Source organism: Lynx canadensis, chromosome C2 (genome assembly GCF_007474595.2).
Source record: "Lynx canadensis isolate LIC74 chromosome C2, mLynCan4.pri.v2, whole genome shotgun sequence".
In the NCBI taxonomy this organism is placed as follows: domain Eukaryota; kingdom Metazoa; phylum Chordata; class Mammalia; order Carnivora; family Felidae; genus Lynx; species Lynx canadensis.
This window is the reverse complement of record NC_044311.2, coordinates 112,968,474-112,992,573: the sequence shown is the minus strand read 5'-3', so window position 1 is coordinate 112,992,573 and position 24,100 is coordinate 112,968,474. Positions and strand designations below refer to the sequence as shown.

At 39.2% G+C, this 24,100-nt stretch overlaps 1 protein-coding gene across 1 annotated transcript in view; it reads right to left on the bottom strand.

The window, feature by feature from the left end:
- GABRR3 (gamma-aminobutyric acid type A receptor subunit rho3) overlaps window positions 1-24,100 on the bottom strand; it is a 46,991-nt gene that overhangs the window by 11,316 nt on the left and 11,575 nt on the right. Inside the window, exons 3-7 of the mRNA XM_030330128.1 lie at window positions 18,698-18,765; window positions 16,017-16,240; window positions 10,663-10,745; window positions 9,509-9,649; window positions 3,278-3,430 (exon numbers count right to left, since the gene is read on the bottom strand). Of these exons, the coding sequence (XP_030185988.1) occupies window positions 3,278-3,430; window positions 9,509-9,649; window positions 10,663-10,745; window positions 16,017-16,240; window positions 18,698-18,765 (669 nt within the window). The remainder of the gene's footprint in view (window positions 1-3,277; window positions 3,431-9,508; window positions 9,650-10,662; window positions 10,746-16,016; window positions 16,241-18,697; window positions 18,766-24,100) is intronic.

Here is a 24,100-nt window from a genome sequence, read left to right as displayed (position 1 = left end):
GTATCACTATGAGCTTGAGAGTTTTTCCATTACTCAAAAACTTTTTGATGAGATTAATAAATGTGAGTTTTTGAATTTATATAATTAATTACATGAACATTGAGAAGATCTGTATAACCCAGTGCACCAGTATTTTTCAAATGGTTGATGCACGAGTGAAAAGATCTAGGCAAAATGCAAGCTAGATCAATGAATTTTAATCTAACAGAGTACAAAAAAATTCACTGATAGAATATCAGATTCCACATTGGAATTAACCTTTAAGAAACTGTCACTTTCTGAGTTTTGGTGCAATGTCAAGAAAGACTATGCGCAACACTATTGAAATATGGCTCTTTTCTCTAACCACATATCTGAACGAGGCAGATTTCTTCCTATATTTCAACTAAAACCTATTACAACAGATTGAATGAGGAAGCAGAGATGGGAATCCAGCTGCCCTCCAGAAGGCCAGATATTAAAGGTTTGCAAAAATGTACAACAATACCACTCTTCTCGCTAATATTTTTTGTTTTAGAAAAAAGTTATTTTATGGGGCACCTGGGTGGCTCAGTCGGTTAAGCATCCAACTCTTGGTTTCAGCTGAGGTCATGAATTCACGGTTTCGTGAGTTTGAGCCCCTCATTGGGCTCTGTGCTGACAGTGCAGAGTGTGCTTGGGATGCTCTCTCTCCCTCTCTCTCTGTCTCTCCCTGACTCATAATGTCTCTGTCTCTCTTAAAATAAATAAAGAAAGAAAACTTTAAAAAAATGCCTTTAGAGAAGTTATTTTTCATAGAATATGCTAACTTTTAATGAGTTTATTATTGCTAATTTTAAATGGACTAATGCAGATTTTTAAAAATTCTGTTTCAATAGCCAACATGGCTAAATAATGATAGATATAACCCACAAAACAAAAGCTCTCTAGGGTTCCTAATAATTTTTAAGGTGTAAATGGGTCCTAAGAACCTAAGAATGACTGCCCAAGACTAAGGAAATTAAGGGTCCAATAGTGAAAGACTCAACACATTCGGGGCCCCTTAGAAGAACAAGAAAAGCCAAGAGAATAAGTGGGATTTGGGCAGGGGTGGCAGAGTTGGGAAGAGTAGTTTGTTGGGTTTTGAACATGTGGAGTACCTGTAGTATCTGGAAATGAAGTCCAGGCGGGCAGCTGGGAGTAGTATCTAGAACTTGAGAGAAAGATTTGTGATAAAGACAGGGTTGGGATTTGCTTTCATAGAGACAGTAGTCAGAAGCAAAGGCTTGTTCTGTTTGATGAGAGAATCAAAAGCGAGCAAAACCTTGGAAGGTAATTACCCAGATTACCTACTCAGGGAGTAGAAGGAAGACAAAGTAGGAGTACAAATGAAAGAAAAGTCTAAAAAAGGAGAAAACCTAGACTAGTACAGAGTACCGAAAACAAACTTATTGTTTGTTTAGTCTCATCAAACACTATGGGCCAGGCACAGCCTAGGCAGTTGACATAAATGCTCCCATTTATTTCATACAGTGACCTTGGAAGGCTGTATTAATCATCTCATTTTGCAGATGAGGAAGATGAGGCTGGGCTCTTGACCACTACACCTGATTCTGAATTTGGAGAGGATGCTTAATAGTGTCAAATACTTCAGAGCTTCAGATGATGGAGGGGGAACAACCGAGAAAAGGCAAGAGAAAGATACAAAGATAGAAGGACCTTCTGGAGAATCAGGTAGCCCAGTAGTATTTGTGAACAGCCAATAAAGCAGAGCCCAAAATACCTTTGAAAAAACTTGAGGGTGTTAGGAAGCAAAAACCTGAGAAGATAGCAGTGGTATAGGAATACTACAGTTCCCTTTATTAAGAGAAGAGGGGAAAGGGACACTTCTGATTTGTATATTATTTTATACAAATCTGCATAGCAATTTTCCAACCCTGCAGGGACCCAATGTAGATGCAAGAAGCATAGAATTTCAGGGGTTACTTAAATGCATTTCAGTGTTTTCCATTCACCCCAAGCCACCCTGGAACCAGCTTTGATTACTTGTCATTTTCAAAGCGTAAGAGCTGAGTAGTTGGCTTCAGGAATCTGAAAATCATGTTTATAAACCTTTAGAGACTGAATGTCTTTCTCATTCTGTCTTGAGGGCTGGTAATGTGCCTTTAGCCTCCTGTTCAATTCTACCCTGTCCCACTGCTGCACTGAGGTCAGGGCATGACTGTTCTGATGTGAAGGAACAGCCACAATACTTTAATTACTTATTCAGATGGTATTTTTTCCCATGAAGATATTCAAGCCTCAAATGCTTGTAGATTGAAGCTTTTAATAGGGGAAAGAGGTGAACAAATTATTAATATTAATGACAATTTATGTCTTTTCAAACGGTCTTTTGAAGTATGCATATAATTTGCGAACATTAACTTAGAAATCACCCTTTCTGGAATGAATTGTGTGATAATTACAATGATTGTGAAGCACTTATAACAATCTTCTCTCTAGATAGAGCATTACAGGTGAAAACAAAATCAGCTGAAATGAAGGGAGCTCTGCCCTGAACCAGCCAAGAAGGCAAGTGGAATTGACTCTTGAGTTCTCATTAAGTAACGTGTTATCTAAGTGCTTAACCAGGCATCCTGCACTTAGTAAGAACATAGTAACTGCTAAGTGGGTCTGAAATGGTTCCCATAAATCAGTATGTGTGACAGTGGCATATAACATGCTAGGTGGAGTAGATAATCACACCTGTGTGGTGACTTCATGAAGCTGGCAATGTCTCTCCACTTGAAATCGCTTGCCAACTAAAGTACCACAATAACTGAAATTTCACTGCAGTTGATTCTGATTTTGGTGTTTAGGTTAAGGCCTGATTTCTAACTGGCATTGCCCCCTATCTCAAGAAGTAATTTATTAGGATACCAGTAGTATAGTGGATTGAAGGTTCTTTTTTCTATGATGCAAAGGTTTGTCATGCATAGCAAAATGGGTTTGGGCAAGGGATGGGGAGGTTTCCTGAAAGTGAGGAGATAGGTTTGTAAAGTGAGGCTGTTTATGCTTCATAATTTCATAATTTATCCTTATTAGTCAGCATTTGGTCAGCTGGTGCAGGCTTCATACCTAATGTCTCAGTTTCCAAGGAAAGAGTCCAATTACAGTTTGCCGCTGAGGCTGTTGAGATCAATGTTATAACCTGAGTGTAAGTCTCTAACTATCCCTACTAAACCATCACTCCTTTCTCTCTACTTATCATCCCTTTTTATTTACCTTCATTGAACTTTCTCTGATATTAGCATTTCACAAAGATTCAGAAAAACCTTACCCAGGGAAACTCTTGCAGGAACAGCTCTTCGGTCAATCCAAAATGAAACCCATGAAAGCATCACCATCAACATTGCTGGGAAATAGGTTTGTAACACGAAGAAGAAGATATGCCTCCTTAGCACAAAATTGATGAAAAGCCTATTGTACCAACCTATGAGAAAAAGCCAGAGTTTTCCTTAGAACAGGCTTCCACATGAAAACATCACACTTCATGAAATGACCTGCTTCTTTAAACTCTAAGCTCTTAGAGAACATGGAACAGAACACACTCACTCTTGTTTACCTAGCACAAGGACAGGGTCTGGGCCTGGCATTCCATCAATGTCTGTTGAACTGAAGTCTGTAAGTGATCTGAAGTCTGTTTAATTATGTGATTCAAAGATTCCCCTTAAATTTCATAGCTGCTATTCAGGAATGAATGGTAATCATATTTTGTGAAATGGCCTTTAAAGACCTTTTTTCCAAAATATATTGTGTTCACATCGTTTCTACAAGTGAGCCAGTCTTCAATACATGACTAATAACTGCATGCAATAGCCAATAAACCATTTATTAGCTATAACAAATGAAAGAGAACATCTTATGTGAAGGAAAAGGTTCACAGTAGCTACTGAGTCATTGGATTCCAAGTTGGAACCCAGACAGTGAGGCTTTCATAAAGGGAGTGGGTGAAAGGAATATCTGTAAACTGTATTATTTCAAAGTCTGGTGGGTACCATTAATTTATGTAAGGTAAATCTACAAAAAAGTAACCAAATGATGATGTTTCTTTGCTTCTGACTGGAATTAAATAGATTCATGTTGCTAATATTGATTAATTCATGCTGATCAGAAGTAAGAATTGTGGTCACATCCATACAATTTTGTTCAGGTTTCCCTTTTCACATTGGCTGCAAGGAAGTTTAAAGCCAAAAAACAAGGGACTATTAGGTGAAAAATTATAAAACAAAGTCATAAATATTGCAAAGTTAGAGGACCCTTCTTCTAGTCTCAGTATTAATTTCTTAGGAAACTCAAGATGGCAAACCTATTACACAGAACAGGTCAATATTTAGGCATTCAGCCTAAAACATATACCTAGCAAACCCACCTTGAATTGGCATACTATTCTCTTAGTATTCTCTTCTCAATTACGTGCTGATGACCCTTCTTGTCCCCACCTGTTCTGAGGTTCTCATCAATATGTTTCAGGAATATCAAACAATTTCATTACCAAGGTTAACAATAGATACATTACCTAGTGCATTCTAAAGTCAGAATATAACATTATTTTTTAAGCTACTCATTTTGTCTTGTATTACCCATGCCACAGCCCCGCTTGATTTTTGTGTGCAGTTGAGAGTTCTTATTATAGCTGCATAGTGGAATAGCAGTCTCTCTGATGTTACAGCTTCATACAATTATTTTGAGATTAAAAGAGATGAGTAAAAGCTGTGAAAGAACTTCATAAAGAAACACTTAGGGTATGTGGTTTTAGCTATGACTTAAATTTTGGTAACATGTCCTTTCTTTATGGGTAATTTTCTGAAGAATAAATTTGTTTTTGGCAACCAATCAGGAGAAATGCTACTATGTTGTGTAGCTTTTCAGGCAGGGGAGACTAGGGGTACTATTGTGGTTGAAGCTGCAGGCCAGAAAGAGCTCCCTCCACCACCAAGAAATGTGGTGCTGCCTTGGAAAGATGGTGGAACCCTCAGCCTGGGTAGTGTAATAAAGAGTCTGACTCCACTTCCGATACTTGACTCCTCATAGCTCCCAAACCCCACTGGTCCTTCTCCTTCTGTCTCACACCTGGGCAAGCTAATAGGAAAGCTGGGTGCTCCCTATTTTGGCACCCATGGGAAATTCAAGTCATGCAAGGGAGTCATTCCCCCCCAGTCCCACCCTTTAACCACCATAAAACTCTAAGCCAGTTGCCCTTCTCTGATTTCTCAGGCCATTTTCAGACCTACTTGGGAGCTTACTCCGCTCTCTGTGGAAAACTTCATTACATGCATAATAAATCTCTTTATAACCTTTTGCTTTGTGTGCAGCATCATCAGTTTTGACAGCTGAACCACATTCTGGGTGGAAGGTCTGTCAGCCTCCATCAGGTTGCCGCACAGTAGAAAGAAGGGGAGTTTATGAAAGAAGGAGAGGGCTGGAGAGTTGGCAGCAGGAAAATGCAAGAGAGGGGAAATGATTGAGGAGTCAGTCAGGTTCAAGGAGTCAGGTTCAAGAAGAGTTTTACACCTGAGACTGTCACCTTCAATGGGTGGTTGATGCTAAAGGCTTCAATCTGTGTCAAAAGGATCAAGATGATGTTTATGAAAATAGTGATGATGAGAGCTACTAGCTAATATTTACTGGTTACTCACCATATGATAGACAGTATTCTCAGTTATTGATGGCAGACTTTATTCTAAATTACTTAAATGCATTAAATCATGTATCCTCACAACCTTCTGAGGTAGAGAGTGTTACAAAAGATGAAGACATTGAGGCTTAGAGAGATAAGGCAACCTGTCCACATTTCTAATAAGCAGTTGAGCCAGGATTTGAACTCATGCAGCCTGTCTCCAAAACTTATACCTGTAGCCACGACATGATGCTGCAATAAAGAATAATTGTCAATGCATTCTTTAGGGGCAGGAGTCATTTTTTTTTCCTTCATAAATCTACAGTGCATGATTGTGAGGGGCACTGAAAGGCATGAGGGGGCAGAAGCCCTCAAATGCTTGTTACTATTGCCAGGGAGTGGTGAAGACGGAGCCAAGGGAAAAACTTGAGGACATGATGGTGCAGCTATCAAATAGAAACTAAAGTTACATAATTCTAACTCTACTTCTGGCTCTCCAAACCAGAGTTGCAAGTACAGATTTTACTGTATAGCTGATTTGGCAGTGCAGGTTACGGTGGTTGTTATAATGACAGGAACGAAGACAAAATAAACATAAAAAAATTATTTTTGATTAAGCTAATATGTTTAAACAGGATACTAATTGGAGAAAAACACTTGAGTTTAGCTCTCAGGAGACCACATTTAATATTTCATGGATAATGTGAGACAGAAGTATCACATGCTTGTAAATTAAAATAAATTTCTAAATGCTGATCTTTCTGAAACCGAAGAATGGTTGAATAAACCCAGATATGATTAATAACTGGATTAATAGCCAATGGAATGGCATATTGATGAAGTAAGAATTTGGAAATCAAATTTAACCTTTTAGTTTTAAGAGGATAGTTGGGTGTATATTCATGGATACTTGGGCTTCAAAATCTGAAGAAATGTCATTGCTATGATTATATATGTAGCATACATTCTGTGCAGGGAACAATACTCTTAGATTTCTATGCTTCGTATATATGACATTTTTAAAATGCTTATTAATTTTTGAGAGACACAGCATGAGTGGGGGAGAGGCAGAGAGAGAGAAACACACACACAATCTGAAGCAGGCTCCAGGCTCTGAGCTGTCAACACAGGGCCCGACACAGGGCTGGAATCCATGAACGATGAGATCATGACCTGAGCCAAGGTTGATGCTCAACCTACTGAGCCACCCAGGCACCCCTCTGACATTTTAATTGCTTCAAACATTGCAAAGACCTATTTACAATTTATCATATGCCAAAGTTATTTCATCATAACAACAGCAAAATGAAAACAGTTATAAATTACACTTTGACATGCATCATTGTTTACCGCATGCATTCCTTTGTTTAAATATTAATTAAATTTAGGACTATGAACTTTAAAATCCTGATAAAAACATACTTATACAGTTGGCCATTGAACAGTGTAGGGGTTTGGGGTACGGGCCCTGGTGCAGTGGAAAATCTGCATATAACTTTCTAGTCCCCCAAACCTAACTACTAACAGCCTAAAGCTGCCTGGAAGCCTCACTATAATGGAACAGTGGATTAAGACATATTTCGCATGTTATCTGTATTATACACTGTATTCTTACAATAAATTAAGGTAGGGAAAAGAAAATGTTAAAAAATCATAAGGGAGAGAAAATGCATGTGTATTACCTTAGTGTATGTATTGAAAAATTCACATGTAAGTGGACTGTGCGGTTCAAAATTGTGTTGTTCAAGGGTTGAGTATTTACTTATGCAGAGTAAGACAGGAAGACAGAGAAAAGAAAAAGGAGAAGAAACTATATAAAAACAATAATATGGTTTATCTTTATGAGGTTGAATTACAAAGGCTTTTTCTTTAAATTTCTCTGAATTTTTTTTCAAGTTATCTGCCATTTATTCACTTGTTCAACAATTACCTATGGAGCATTTAGTATGTGCCAGGGATATACCAATGGTTGAAACAAATAATATGTATTATTTATATAATCAGAAAAGTCCATAAGCATTATTACAGTTAATAGCATTATCTGCTGAATCCTGAGCAATGTAGACAAATAATGAAGTGAAATAGAGCATTTCTCCTGGATCTAAATAGCTAAATAGCTGCTGTGATGTAAATTTTGATTTCTCTCTTATGATTCAGGCTTTTATTTTTTTTAATGCTTATTCATTTATTGTTGAGAAACAGGGCAAGCTAGCACATGAGCAGGGGAGGGGCAGAGAGAGAGGTAGACAAAGAATCTGAACAGGCTCCATGCTGTGAGCACAGAGCCCCACATGGGGCTTGAACTCATGAACTGTGAGATCATATCTGAGCCAAAGTCTGAGGCCTAACCAACTGAGCCACCCAGGCCCAATGATTCTGGCTTTTAGATAACAACTTGATAACTCCTCTCCGGAGTCTAAGGGCAAGAGTAGAGCACCCTCTAGGGAGAAAAGTCAGTAGGTAAAAGGATTCCAGGCACTCAGGGCAGCATACATTTTCCAGCCTATGCATGGCTTAAAAAATCTAAAATGGCATTTTATATGGATTCTTCCTGAAATGACCTAGAATGATAATAACCAGGGAAGAGGGAGCTACTTTTAACTTTAATCAACAGGAAGCAAGTATAATTTATTTATTTTTTTGTTTATTTTTTTAAATGGGACGACATATAATTTAAAAAGTGCCTTGGAGACATGTTACCAAATGAAAAATATATCTGTCATAGTAAAGAGTATACAATATAGGCCCAATATTGAATAGGTTTTCTCTTCTGAGCAATGATGCCCTTTACTGACTGATTCCTTCAGCGATACTTATTGCGTATATGTGCTGCCGAAGTGAGCACAGTGATATTTATTGAGTATCTATCATGTACCATGCCCATTCCAGATGCTGGGGAAGAAATGGTGAACAAGGCAGACAGATTTCTTGCACTCTTTCTAGTCAGGCACTCCGGCGATAAAGCAGTCACATAGAGATATATTTCAGGAAGTGTTAAGTGCTATGAAGACAAATAACAGATAGGGAATGGTGAGGAAGGAGGCCTCGTTTAGACGGGATGGTTGAGGGGCGCCTGGGTGGCGCAGTCGGTTAAGCGTCCGACTTCAGCCAGGTCACGATCTCGCGGTCCGTGAGTTGGAGCCCCGCATCGGGCTCTGGGCTGATGGCTCAGAGCCTGGAGCCTGTTTCCGATTCTGTGTCTCCCTCTCTCTCTGCCCCTCCCCCGTTCATGCTCTGTCTCTCTCTGTCCCCCCAAAAAAAATAAAATAAAATAAACGTTGGAAAAAAAAAATAGACGGGATGGTTGAGGAAGCACTCTCTGAGGAGGTGATATTTGAACAACACCTGAATGACAGGAAGGAGCCGGTCATGAGAAAGCTGGGGGAAAAGCATTGTAGGCAGAGGGAGGGAAAGGCCAAAACAGAAGCCCTGCAGATAGAATGAGACAGGTGTGTTTGAGGACAGGCAGGAAGGCCAGCGTGGGGGGTGTGGGATGTGGTGGAGGGGGGCGGGTGTAGTGGGTGAGGTCAGAGGTAGCTCGTGTAGGCCTTGGAGGTCATTTGAGAAGCTTGAATTTTGTCATAAGTGTGACAGAAAAACCCTGGAGGGTTTTAAGCAGGAAGGAATTGTGGTCTTTACGTTTTCGAAGAGCACTCTCTCTACTGTATTAAGAGTAGACTGCAGAGGCCAGGGGTAGAAGCAAGGCATCTGTCTAGAGGTGGCTGCATGAGGACGAGAGTGGTCATGGACTGGAGGTGGAGGAGACTGCCTGTGAAGGAGGGAGGATGCTGAGACCACACGGGACAGTTGTGTGAATTCAGGTCTCTTCACATGTTTCTCAACGGTAGGTGTCAGTAAGTGCTGATGAACTGTCCCCATAAAACAGCGCACCTGTGCTGCTGTAGAAAGCGAATCCGCTGGATGCACTGAACTCCTCAACGAAGAACTGAGACAGGGAAATATGTTCATCAGTATTTAAGGACTTGTTCCCATGTTTCCAGTACAGCATTAAATCCTCTTCGGTGTAGGCATCTGAAACAAGAGAATAGTTTCCCATCACTGGCTCTTGTGAGTTCCAAAAGGTATTCACCATGTTTTACACAGTTCTATATCTCCAGTGCCTGGTCCAATGACATGTATATATTGGGTACTGAAAAATGTGTTTGCCGATAGACTGATAATACCCATAGCTACCAAAGGAAAAATAATCTCCAAAACTTAGACCCTAATTACTGGCATAGTGTGGAGGCTTTTCTGGTGCCCACGTGAGGACTGAAAACTCTCCAAATAGCTGCTCCCATACCTGCGTGCACTGAGTGATGTCATAGCACTGCGTGTCCCCCATCACAGGTCCCACCCTAGGTCTTCTGGCCCCATTAGTCTTGCAGCTCTCTTGCATGAAATTACAAAATGAGCTGTGTTCAGTAAAGAATTTTCTCCTGAAATCAAGTAGCATTACAGAGAGTTTCTGATGGATTTGGGGAGGCACAACCACTGAAATTCCCAGCATTTTTGCCACATTGTGAAAAACTGCCATCAGTTTTAAGATGTATCAAAAACAGCTGATGGATCAAAGTGATTGACAAGGAGTTGGCTCGGATGCTCTCTGACAGGGCTTTGATCAGCGAGTGTATGTCTAGAGCTGCATTTTTCTAGAGAACCCAACCAAGTACATTTAATGGAAGATTGTGATTTACATGGGAACATGAATTCCAGAGCTTTCCTAATTTGGGAAGTGTGTCAGTCTATATAGTTAATAGCATATAGCATATAGAATATTCCTTTTTAGGGAGATTGTTCCTTTACAACCCTTGTGGAAACTGCAGAATATGTAATTATGAAAACATTCTTTCCCTGGATGTTCTCTTTTGGCAGGCAATCTGCCATCATCCTTAGTTTTTTAAAAAAATGTAACTATTTTGAACAAATAAATTTAACTTATATCGAGATTTTTAATGCTTGTTAAGAACACGCTTATTTACATGTAAGTAGGTGATGGTGTGTTCAGATCATGAGTGCCTGCTCCATCAGTAAGTAGGACTTACAGCTTTCCAGTTCAAGGGAACAGTTTTGAGTGTCAAGAGGAAACCTGCTGAAATCCATAAAGCACATGGCTGAAACAGTTATCCTGGAAGAGGAAAGAGAAAACAAAAACTGCAGGTCATTTAACCATATGGCTGAATGAACATGCAATATTGAAGCTTCCTGTTTGCTTGTCTTGTGTGCCTTTCAAGAATAATGCAACACAGGGGTGTCTTGGGTGGCTCAGTCGGTTGAGCATCTGACTTCGGCTCAGGTCATGATCTCATGGTTCATGAGTTGGAGCCCCACATTGGGTGCTCCACTGTCAGCACAGAGACTGCTTCGGATCCTCTGTCCTGCCTTCTCTCTCTCTCTCTCTCTGTCTCCCCCGCTCATGTTCTCTCTCAAAATTAAATAAACATTAAAAAAAAAAAAAGAAGAAGAATGCAAAACAGGCATTACTATCCTCTAGCAAAATAATGTAGAAGGAAGCAAACTCAGGAAGGTGGGTGATTTGCTAAAGACACAGAGTTAATGAGTGAATTCCTGCTCTAACAATTGCTTCTAATCTCACACTTTCCTAGTCAGCTCCCTCTATATTTTTTGGCTGTGATGTCTTTCAGAAAAACATACTTCAGAGGGAGGAGACTTTTTTGTTTGTTTGTTTTTTAATGTTTATTTATTTTTGAGAGAGAGAGAGAGAATGAGTGAGCCAGAGAGAGAGAAAGAGAGAACATGAACGGGATAGGGGCAGAGAGAGAGAAGACAGAATCCTAAGTAGGCTCCAGGCTCTGAGCTGTCAGCACAGAACCTGACGTGGGGCTAGAACTCATGAACCATGAGGTCATGACCTGAGCCAAAGTCAGGTGCTTAACTGACTGAGCCACCCAGGCACCCCCAGAGGGAGAAGATTTTTAAATGGATTTAAATATCTTCTGGTTTTTGGAAGATCTAAACTTAGTTTCTAGTCATAAAGGGCTGGGATAGTGGTAATAAAAGCCTATGGGTAAAGGTTTCTCTCACAAAGCAAGTTTGCCTGAGAAAATTCTCTTTCCAGGAGCGAGGAGAAAGCCTGGAGCATTTTTAGTTACAGATTTATGGGCACAATGCATAATTCAGGTGCCATTAAACCTTGCATACTGATGAATATTGTTTTTTCAAATTTTATATCCTCCTAGGTTTTCTGGCTTTAGGCAGATGCTGCTATACTATGATCCTGCCTCAAAGTAGAAACTCTGGTACCCACAACAGCAGATCAGAGGTTTATAAAAGGCCCCTGAGCAAGTCTGCAAAAAAAAACAAAGGCAACAGCTGCTTCTACCCATGGTGCCCCAAGTTAATCAGGAACAATTTTATCTTCCATGGGTTGAATTCTGTTGTCAACAGTCATGCAGCAAAATGCCAAGCCAGGGAGGTTTCTGGATGACTTTGTGTCACAAAACATACTCATTTTACCATATTCCTGGCGCAGTTGACTTTTGAACAATACAGGGTTAGGGAGGCCAACCTCTGTGTAGTTGAAAATCCTGTGTAACTTTTGACTCCCCAAAAACTTAACTGCTAAAAGCCTACTGTTGACAGGAAGCCTTACCAACAACATAGTCAACGCATATTTTGTATATGTATTTTATACCGTATTCTTACAGTAAAGTTAGCTAGAAAAAAGAAAATGTTACTAAGAAAATCATAAGAGAAAATACATTCACAGTACTGTACTATATTTATTGAAAAAAATCCACATATAAGTAGATGTGTGCAGTTCAAATCTGTGTTGTTCAAGTGCGCTTTAAAGCTGGAAGGGACCACTGAAGTCTTTGAGTCTACCTCCTTCACAGTATACACATGGATAAATTAGCAACCAAAGTGCTTAGGTGAGTCATGGTAAAGAAAATATTATTCATGACAGTTGGTGTTTTTTTAAAAAAATTTAGTGTTTATTTATTTTTGAGAGAGAAAGAGAGATGGAGTGCAAGTGGGGGAGGGACATAGAGAGAGGGAGACACAGAATCCGAAGCAGGCTCTAGGCTCTGAGCAGTCAGCACAGAGCCTGATGCGGGGCTCAAACCCATGGACTGCAAGATCATGACCTGAGATGAAGTCGGACACTCAACAACCGACTGAGCCACCCAGGCGCCCTCATGACACTTGTTAAAGAACAGTAAGGAAGATTTTATTTAGGGGGACTACTATACTTTGGTTTATATAGGGAGAGAGTGGGCTCAGGTCCAAATATAACAAGGCAAAGTGGGAATTTATAGCCAAAGAGTAGGGTGGGGGGCAGTGGATGGGAAATTACTCAGAGGAAACATCAGGGGTGAGGGGTGGGTGATTCTGGCTAAAAGGACCTAACAGGATCCTTGCTGAAGGCAGACCAGGGTGATCAGACATCACTTGTGGGTGGTGCAAGATGAGGAATCTTATCAGATTTGAAGGGAGGCAGACATTATGGATGGAGGATTCTGGCTAAATGGACGTAGCAGAGATAAACATGGAAGCTCAAAAGTCAGAGTCTAGGTGAGAAGTAAGTTCAGAGGAGCCTTAGCAGAGTTTGGTCAAAGAGAGAATCTCTGTCAGTAGATAGTGTCAGAACCAAGCCTGAACCAGGTAACCTGTCTCTGGGCTTTGACTGGCTCTGCTATCAACTGGAATAGCTGTGTGGACAACAATTTTGAGTCCTCCTTTGTTTGGGGATTCCCCAAGACCATCCTCAGGTTCCATGATTCACTAGAAGGACTCACAGGACTCATCAAAGTTGTTCCACTGACAGTTATGGTTTATTGTAATGAAAGGACACAGATTCAAATCAGCAATGGAAAGGCACAGAGGGCAGGGTCCAGGCGAGACCAAGAGCAAGTTTCCATCTGTCCTGTTCGAGTGGAGTTATGTGGGCAGTGCTACTGTCCTAACAGTGAGTGTGACAACACACATGGAGGACTTCCAACCAGGGGAGCTACCTGAGTCTTGGGGTCCAAGGTATTAACTGAGAGTTGGTCACACAGGTCTGGCTGACCTCGGTCTCCAGCCCCTCCAGGGGTCAAGCTGCTACTGGGTAGCTCAAAGCCTCCTCCATAGATCACATTGTTAGCATAGACTTCCTGGTGTGGCCCAAGGCTTCAGGGGAAACAAAGATCTTCTTAACAGGCAAGATATTTCAAGGGCTTAGAGGTCATCTCCCAGGAGCCAGAAATCATTCTTTGGAATATGTAGGGTACAGACAATCTACTAAACTAATTCTTTCATCAAAATTAATTTTTTTGAAAAGTTAAAAGTTTTACAAAGTTGGTACCTTGGCCAGATGCTGCCATTCTGCTACTGATTCCTGGTAAGGCCCGACTCTAGTTCTTATTAGAGTCCCATGTTACACCTGACTTAAAATTTCTATTGAAAGTGGTTCTCCTGGGGGGCTCAGTGGGTTAAGCGTCAGACTCTTGATTTCTGCTCTGGTCATGACCTCACAATTCGGTTCATGAGATCAAGCCCTGTGTCAGGCTCCACGCTGAGAGCACTGAGCCTGCTTGGGGTCCTCTCTCCCTCTCTCTCGGCACCCCTTCCTGCTCTTGCATGCTCTCTCTCAAAATAAACATTTTTTTTTAAAGTTCTATTGAAAGTGGTACTTTCCTTTTCATTACATTTTTATTTTCATTTTTTAAAATAGTTATTTATTTTGAGAGAGATCATGTGCGAGCATGAGTGGGGGAGAGGCAGAGAGAGAGGAAGAGAGAGAATCCCAAGCAGGCCCCACACCCAGCATGGAGCCCAACGCGGGGCTTGATCTCAGGACCATGAGATCATGACTTGAGCCAAAATTAAGAGTTGGAGGCTTAACTGACAGAGTCACCCAGGCAGCCCCCTTTCATTGCATTTTTAAAAACATTGACATCAATATGGCAATAGCACCTTTGCACTAAAGTGAGCAAGGTGTAGAGCAAAAAGAATCTATTAATTTTCTATTACCACTTGGTGGCTTAAAACAACAGAAGTTTCTTCTTTCACAGTTTTGGAGGACAAGTCTGAAATCAGTATCACTGCACTGAAATCAAGGTGTCAGAAAGGTCCTGTTCCCTCCAAAGGCTTTTGGGGAAAATTCATTCCTTGCCTCTTCCAGCTTCTGGCAGCTGCTGGCATTCCTGTACTAGTGGCTGCATCACACTCCACTCTCTGTCTTAATGGTCACATTGTCTTCTACTCTTCTTTGCATGTCAGATCGTACTCTACCTTTCTCTAACAAGGATGTTTATGATGGATAGCACTTAGATCCCAACCAACTGATCGAAGATACTTTTCCTATCTCAAGATCCTTAACTTAATCATATCTGCAAGGATCCTTTTCTTCTTTTCTTTTCTTTTCTTTCTTTCTTTTCTTTCTTTCTTTCTTTCTTTCTTTCTTTCTTTCTTTCTTTCTTTCTTTCTTTCTTTCTGCCTTTTTTCTTTCTTTCGCCAAATAAGGTAACTTCTGCATGTTTCAAGGACTAGGACATGGATACCTTTCAGGGAGCCATTTTTTTTCCCCCACAGTCTTACTATAGAGTTTTCCTAGGATTTTTAAGATATGAAAAAAATTGAATTACTTGGATTTACTACACATTTTAAGAATTACCAATGATAAGCCATCAGTATGCACAGGATTTATTAGGCTAAAAGAATATATAGTGCATTAAAGATGGAGTGCTGTTATAGCATAGTGTCAGAAAAAATGGTGGCTTTTAAAATTTTTTGTTAGCGTTTAGTGGAGAGAGAGAGAGAGAGAGAGAGAGAGAGAGCACAAGCAGAGGAAGGGCAGAGAGAAGAGTAAGACACAGAATCCTAAGCAGGCTCCAGGCTCTGAGTTGTCAGCACAGAGCCCGATGTGCGCTGACCTGAGCCGAAGTTGGACACTCAACTGACTGAGCCACCCAGGCGCCCCAGAAAAAATGTTTTGAATTAAAAAAAATGAAAAGGAAGTGAACAAATTAGCAGTAATTTGAATGATGACTATACCTTCTTGTGAAAAATGAAGGAGATAATTAAGAAAACTAGTTAATCCAAGATTCTAAGACTGTTTGGTAGTATGTAGTTGGTGAAGAAGAAAAGCAATTTTATGTACCTATAAAACTGTGGGCCAGGCTTTTAGGGATTTCCATAATTCAGCTCCACTCTGTCCCATCTTCTTTTCTATCATTCTCCAACAATACACTGTATAGGTAGAGTTAGACTAGAAAACTATTCTTTAAAATCTGAAGTTAGTAGAAGGAAAAATCATATTTTCTGCTGTGTCTCAGTCTTCAGGATGACTAAATAGACAGTAATAGTGTGAGCTTAGCCTGAAGTGAGGTGCACTAACTTTAGTGTAGATGACCCTGGCATAGGGAAGCCAAAGACGGTCCATAGCCCTCCTTACCTGAGACTGAAAAGGACATTTCCATCAGGGTACACACGTAGCATGATGTTCTCCACAGTTGTATCATGGATGAATGATCTTTTAGAATGGACAAAAAATATGTCAGGCACCCAAATCTTTTTGATCAATCTATGATCAAAGGTCATGCTTTTGTTTGTTGTGCTAGGAAAGGAGAGCCTCTCATCTTTCCAGTAATGTCTGAGATAAAAAGTCATTGTAAAGTCCTAGGCAGAGAGAAACAGAGACAAGTCAAAGCCACTAAGAATATAGTTCAGGATGACCAATCAATACCATTAGTCCCAGATTGATTGGCATGGGTGTTAATGACATATAAAATGAATGGCGTATATTGTATTTTCTGGTAGATTTAGGGTAAATCCAGTGAGCTTGAGTTGCAGAACCTCTCCTTCATCTGGAGTCTGGTGAATGTTGAGTTTCTGGGAACCATAGAGAATTCAATTTGGGTAAGGAAAGCCAGGTTATAACTGGGAAACATTTCTGTGTAAGTACTGGTCAATCACCTAAAGAGATCTCAGAAGAAAAGGACTTGAATCCACATGGCCCAATATTTTATTTTGACTTATTTTTTTATTGCAAATAAATATTCACTTTTATAATGTATCCATAAATTTATATTGTTTTTGTTAAGGAACAAAACTACAGTCCCATAAAACTATAGCCCCTCCCCCCCCATTTGAATAACCTACAGTCCCACAAAAATAGATACAGTATTTATTAGAGCTATTAGTGGTAAGTGTGCTGTCAGAGATCCTGAGATGGAGACAATGATTTTCTTCAGCTTGGGAGACAGAAAGAATACCAGTAAATAGTGGTTCTCAAATTCTAGTGTGCAAAAGACTTACCTGTGAATTTGTTAAAATGGCATATTCCCCAGAAGCTAGTACCAGTGTGGCTCAGGGAATTGAATTGTTAGTGTATAACCCAATTGTAAAGAGATAAATATGAGGGGGGGGATTATATTAATGTTATTTTAGAGAAAAAAAGATTTGGTTAGTCACTACTTTGAGCTTTGTTTGGCTCTCAGATGCTGTGTTTACTATTTTGTTTGTTTGAACAGAAACTCCCCTAGCTACATTCAAGTCATTGGGTGTGGACAATGATGATGTGTTTCACCTTTCACAATTGTTTATTTCTTACTATCATTTATTTCCCAGCAATACTCAAATTATTGTCTAACTAGTTACATGTGATAGAACTTTGACATTTATTACATAGGCAAAAGACAAACTTCAGTAAACTACAAATAAGTCACCAATTAATGATGAACTAGATTTGTTTTTTTTTGTTTGTTTTTTGTTTTTTGTTTTTTAGGTTAGGAATAGAGGTACATTGTATTATTGCTCTTGGTTAATCAGGGAGCATCAGCCATGTCTAATTTTGGATTAGGGTGAGTGCAAATAAATAGAATGATTCATTCATTTCCCTAACACTACTCTATAGGGAGTTGTGTGGGTTACTGCATGGACTGCTTTAGTAAGCATATATTTAGAATTAGGTGCTCAGTCTGATCTGAAGGTCACTGGGCAAACACAGAGCCTAGGAAGTGGAATAGCAGACATTGGTACATGTCAGTGATACATCAACATCACCACTAGTGGGCACTATCATGAGAAAGCAGGCGGAAGAGCATGTTGAGAAGAGCGTGGGGTAAAACTCCAAGGAATTGAAAGTGAATTCAGGGTAGGGCAAGTGAATGACAGGGTGGGAAGATGATAAATCAGAAGCAAAAGAAGCCAACACTGGGTGTCACTTATAATTAGAAAGCATTTTCTCATTGGGCATGGAGAACCCAGTCCAGTTTTAGCTGATACTGAATACCAGAGAAGACCTTAATCAGGAGAGAAGGATGAGGTCGGGTTTTAGGGGCAGAGGGTGGAGACAATGAGTCATTCAGGGATAATTTAGAGATTATGCTAGGAAAGGGGAAATGAATGTTTGCTCCTAGAGTACAACAGGCTCAAGAAAATGTCAGTAAAAGCAGATTTTGGTCAGATAAGACCCAAAACCTTCTAAACAAGGCATTTTTTAATAGTGAGTACTATCTGTGCTATTGCCTTTGGAGTAGTGTGGTTAAAATGAAGGAAGTTTCAGAGTGAACTGAAATAAATATTGAATTTTCTAATGATAAGGACTAGAAGAACATTAATTGAAGATTGAAACAAGATATAATATGTCATAAAAAATTTTGTTTAGAATTTGTTGGAATTTTTATATGTCCTATAACTTTTCATTCAGCTAGCATTTTGATGGCAATAACTAGCTGGAGGAATCACTATAAATAAAAATATTAAGTATACATGTAAAAATATTGCTTGATCTTCCAACTTCATTGATTAATGTTTTCTAGATCTGGCTTCCTTAAGAGATTCCCAACCTTGTTCTCTCTCTCTCTCTCTTTTTTTTTTATATATCTTCATTTTTTTTTTACATTTTATCTTTAATTGTGGTATTTGCATATTATAAAAGTAATACATACAATCTAAATTTCAAGCAGAAAGAAGTGAATAGAGAGAGCCAAGCAACTTCAACTCTATGATGTAAAATAAGAAAAATATATAATAGTAACATACATAACTAAAATGGTTTATTAAAGCACCAGTGATTTTGACACTATTCTCTAACCTTCCAGGGAAAGACCAATGTCTTGTGGAGAAACTTACCATGTTAACCTCCGAAATGCTGTCAAGGCTTTCAATTTGGACATCTATACCCACTGGTACTGGAGACCCTTAAGAAAGAAGAATGAATGATATACTCAGAAATCATTAAAATTATTTTGGAAACATTCAAAGCAGAGAGAGATCAATGTTGCAAGTTAACAACAAATTTCTCCAGTATCCATCAATATATTATCATACAGTCAATGACAATAAAAGGGCACATGTATAAATAAACGTTATTTCAATAATTATTATATATTTGCTTATGAATAACTCAATATCTTCCTTCTTATAGTATACTTAGAGTATAGAAATAGTGTTTCAATTTTTTTTTGTTTTAGCTAGTAGTGATTTAAAAAGGAACAACGTTTCAAAAATATGTCTGAGAGTATGTAGAATTATGGGTTCTCTATGGTAAGAGTCGTATTTTATAGTCAGGGAGTGTAGTCATGGAATTCATGACTCTGGGAAGTGTGGAAGCCTTTCTCTCTTGCCAAAAACTCAGCCTCTTTCACTTGGGCTGTGCATGGCAGACTAGAGGAACACAGATGATAGTACAGTGCTGTGCAGGAACGTCAAACATTCACAGATGTCCCTTTGCAGAACATCAGTAACCACAACCTGCAGTTCGGATGAAGCAAACATCCTTCAAATGTATTTGAGGGACATCTGGATGGCTCAGTCGGTTAAGCATCTGACTCTTGATTGGGCTCAGGTCATGATCTCACGGTTTGTGAGTTCAAGCCTTGCATCGGGCTCTACGCTGACAGTGCAGAGCCTGGTTGGGATTCTCTCTCATCCTTTTCCTCTCTCTCTCTCTCTCAAAATAAATAAATACATTTGAAAAAAAAAAGAAATATGTTTGATGAAAATGTATTGAAAGTCAGAACTGGAGAAACCTCAGACAGACTAGTGTTGAGATGTGTTTGCAATTGGACCTCAGAGAACCAGGTTGTGACCAATTCTCAATTAAATCTTATTGTCTCTGTATAATTCTGAGTTTTAAAAAATGCTTTCAACTATTTTTGAAAAAATAGAAATCTTGCCTATATGGATCCCAGGTGGCTGTTTTAGTCAAGATTCTGAGAATGAGAAGGGTCAGGCTAGAAAACTTCCTTACTGAGGCTAATTAATGTCTGGATGTGCTATATGTGACATACATGTGCATACAACTCAACAAAGCACCTAATTATTGTGTTTTAAATGTGCAACTTATTTTAAAACAAGATATGCCTCACCAGTCCCTGTCCACCATCTTTGACTCCCTTCATTAAGGCTGAAGATACCTTCCTTTTACAAATACAGATTCCCTTTTATGTTCCATAATATACCCTTATATCATTCCTTATTTACAGAGGTTGTAGCTGGACAGGCCCTGGGTCTGTCACTCAAATATATTTCTGCTCCAGGCTTCAGGAACACCTTACTTGCATCTTAACCACTAATGACTTCCTGCCATATTGGATTAATTACTTTCTACAACATTAATTATGACAATTATATTTAAAAACTGTTTAATGATAATTATGATTATGCATTAACTTGGGGACTATTCAGTATTACTCCATTGCTTATTGAGTTCAGCTCTAATGCTTTTGTTTTGTTTACTCTTTTTCCTTAATTAGTATAGATATCAAAATAAAACTTCATGGCCTTTCAGGATGGCTTCAGGATGAGTACATCTTTCCATTAACTCCAATACTCCAAGGGACTGAAAGGCTTGCCAAGATCTTAGAGAGAGGTAGCAGGAATGTCCTGGTTAAAATTCCGGTGTTAGAGTCACAGACTACAGTTTGAACCTAACTCGACCACTCATATGTGATCTAGGGTAAGTAACATTTCTAAGCTTAGTTTCCTCACCTTTAAAATCTCACCTTGGAGACTTATTTGAGGACTAGAAACAATGCGCAGCTAGTATACTTAATTGGTGCTCAATAAATGGCACTAAATAAATGTTATTGCTACTGCAATTCAGCAAAAATGTGAACCTGCTCCGAGGAATGCAAGCTACTATTCCCAATCCGACACTCAAACATTTAGATAATCCATCCACCTCTGACTAGAAAATGATACAGTGCTTCTCATAGAGTTCTTATTTCATGACAAAACCTGAGAACAATTTGCATTTGGGATTGTGTGACTTGTAAGCAGATCCCAGTTGCTAATGACTATTTCTGCAAGGCTGGGGCAGTCTTATAAAGCCACCATCCAAGGAGGTAGTTATGTCACCACTGGGTGAGCAACAGATCCTCAGGGTTGTTTGAAGGCTGGTCTGAGAGTGGGGTAGAAACATGGCGAGGAATGGACTCCTAGAAACATTCTACATTTCTTTTTTTTCCTTTTGATTTATTCTATTCTTGTGGGGATGAGCTCTGCCATTTTGAAGAAAAGTGTTTGTCCTCAGATGCCATCTGACCTCATTTTTAGCTCCTTTGAACTTCATGCTCAAGTGTACCTTGTCTGGGGTCTGGGAATCTACACATTCCTGAAAACCGTGTGGAGAGTGAGGGGCATATAAAGGCAAGATACAAAATCACAGAATTGTGGAGATACATATAAGTGCCAAAAATTCTTTTTACAGATAAGGAGCTGAGTCTCAGAGAAAGGGTAATAATAAAGCAGATACATTAAAAATCATAGAATTTCTAGCCACTAAACCTGAACTGAAGCCAAACTTCCGTAAATCCCTTAATTCCTCTGAGCTTAGTTTGCTTATCTGTAAAATAGTGGGAAAAATTCTGTGGTACTTCCCTAATAGCATCGCTGTGAGACTAAGCAAAACAATGCATGCCAAGACCTTGACCTAACCCCATTCAAATGGCTTAACAACCAACTTGTTCAGCATCTACTGGATCAGTCATACATATAACAACATGAATGATAACAATTTCACAAATACTTTCATTAATGCTATATATAAAGCATCTGGAATACAGTAAAAATAAATAAATATTAACCATTATCATGTGTTGATTTCCCAGGATCATTGTCTAGGTAGTAGTACACACATTTATAGTCTTTTTTTTACATACATAGATTGCCAGTCTATTTTTTACATAGGCTGGGATAAGAGTTAAATAACAGTTACACATCTTAGGTGGATAGTGCATTTAAAATACATTATACAATATTTTATCCCATATTGTCATTATAGCCGTTTGTTAGGTAGGTTGAGCCAATGTTAGATGCAATTGACATTCGACCTAACTCATTCAGAGATACTGGAGAGCTTGCCTGAAACCTAAAGCTAGTTAATGCAGGAATACGGCCAGGTCCCTCTGGCTCTCAGTCTAGTCCTTTTGTTTGACAAGCATGGATTATACAAGCGGCTCTCACAACGTTAGCTTTTGACTGGACCCAGTAGCCAGTATCTAGATGCTAAATTGATTTCACTTTAAAGAACCAAAGAAATCATCATCTCTAGGACTGAATCAAAAAAGCCCTTAGTGATGAGAGATGTAAAGGGTGGGGAAAACATAAAGAAAATGAGCTGCAATTTACAACCCAAGTTAAACAAAAAGCTCCCCTAAATTTATATCCTCCTGTTTCCACATAATGAGTCAATTAATCTTCTAATGCTTTATAAAAGTAAAAAACACTGCGGTAGCAGCTGGTTTTAATGTTAAAGCTAATTAGGAAAACACATTAAGGCAAGAGAAGTGCTGAAGTTACATTTAGCTCAAGAGGAAAGAGGTATGTGCGTGTGTTTATGTTGTGGACAAGTATAAAGAAAGAGAAGATAAATTAAAGCTTGTCATTTATATCCTGCAGCCTGATTTCCTCAGGAAGGCAGCCTTGAGAGAACAGAGAAATGGGTCACCGGTAGGAAGAGCTGTTCTGACCAAGACAAGAGAAGGTTAAGGACTGGATTTCACAGAGCTACCAGTGTGACACTTCGGACTGAATTTATGGATTTTTCTGCCTGAAATGACTGAACATGTAAGACATTTGCACACCATTTAGCCCCAGTCCACGATTGTCAGAAAAATTTCCTCATCGTGGGATGATTTGCCACCTGCCAATAAGTAGCGTTTCAATTGCATTTTTAATAACCCCACAAAGTAGCCTCAGGAAAAATAAAATTGTTTAAAAAAATCATTCCCACTCAAAATCTTAACAGGTTATCTCTAACAGATCAAAACAAGCGGAAATGTAAGGTCAATTCTATGTTTTTGTTGGGGATGGGGATGATACACGGAAGGGAGAATGAAGATTTAAGTGTTTTAAGGTAAGAACAGAGGGTCCTCACCTGGCAATCTACAGTCGTGTTTCTCAAATTGTAAAGTGTGTTCAAATCACCTGGGGATTTTATTAAAATGTGGATTTTGATTCAGAAAGCCTGAGCAAGGAGCCTGAGCTTCTGCATTTCTAACTAACTTCCAGGTGATTCTGCTGCTGGCCCTTGAACCATTTTGAGCGATAAAGCTTTCCAGAGTGCGTGTTTCAAGGTCCAAATAAAGGACAGTCATTTTTCTCTTAATCTTTCTGAGTTTCAATGGTTCAAAATAGACTCATAGAAACCCTTTTCTCTAAGATAGGAATTCATTTAATTGAGGAACCTAAACTGACAGGAATTAGGGCAGCGTTTTGAATTGGTGTTGAAGAGCATACATCATTTTGGGGTTCTAATTGCTGTTCAGGAGACGCCAGTTCCAAGCCATTCCTGTGAGACTGGCGCCCTCTAGTGTCTAAAAAGGCCCGCAGCAGGGCAAATTTCTCTTCATAACATTTTCTCCAACTAAATGGTGATGGAGGAGAATTTAGAAGTTTTGTATAGAATCATGGAAACCAAGGTACAGAATGATTGCATGATAGTTGTAGAGCATATTATCAAAACTTTGGGCAAACTTTGGTTGGGGGAAAGAAATGGTCTGTTGGGAATGGAAATTGAAGGCTCAGGCATCTTTAGGAGAATTGCAGTAAGGAACACATTTAAGGAACAGTGATGAGAAGAAAACAAGATAAAGAAGCGGCCTTGGAAGTGAAACACGGACATACTTTAACTTGATTAATTTAGAGGCATCTAAAACCTTAAATTCAGTTCAGTAAGTGTGAGAAATTCTCTGGAAAAACCAAAAATGAAACTCACCAAGATCTACTCTGATGCTGATAATCGAATTCAGCAATTATCAAGTGTGATTCTCAGACCGGGTTCATCAGCATCACCTAGGAATTTATTAGAAATGCAAATAGTTGGCCCCACCCAGACCTAGGGAATTAAAACCTGGGTGCGGGGGTGGGGCTCAGTAATTCCTTGTGAAGAATCCCCCAGGTGGCTTTGATGCCTGCTAATGTTTTAGTCAAGAATGTAATAAAATCAAAGCTAGACACTCAGAATTGCAATCCAATGGATTCCATGAAATTAAACAACAACAAATATCCTTCAACATAAAAACTACCTGA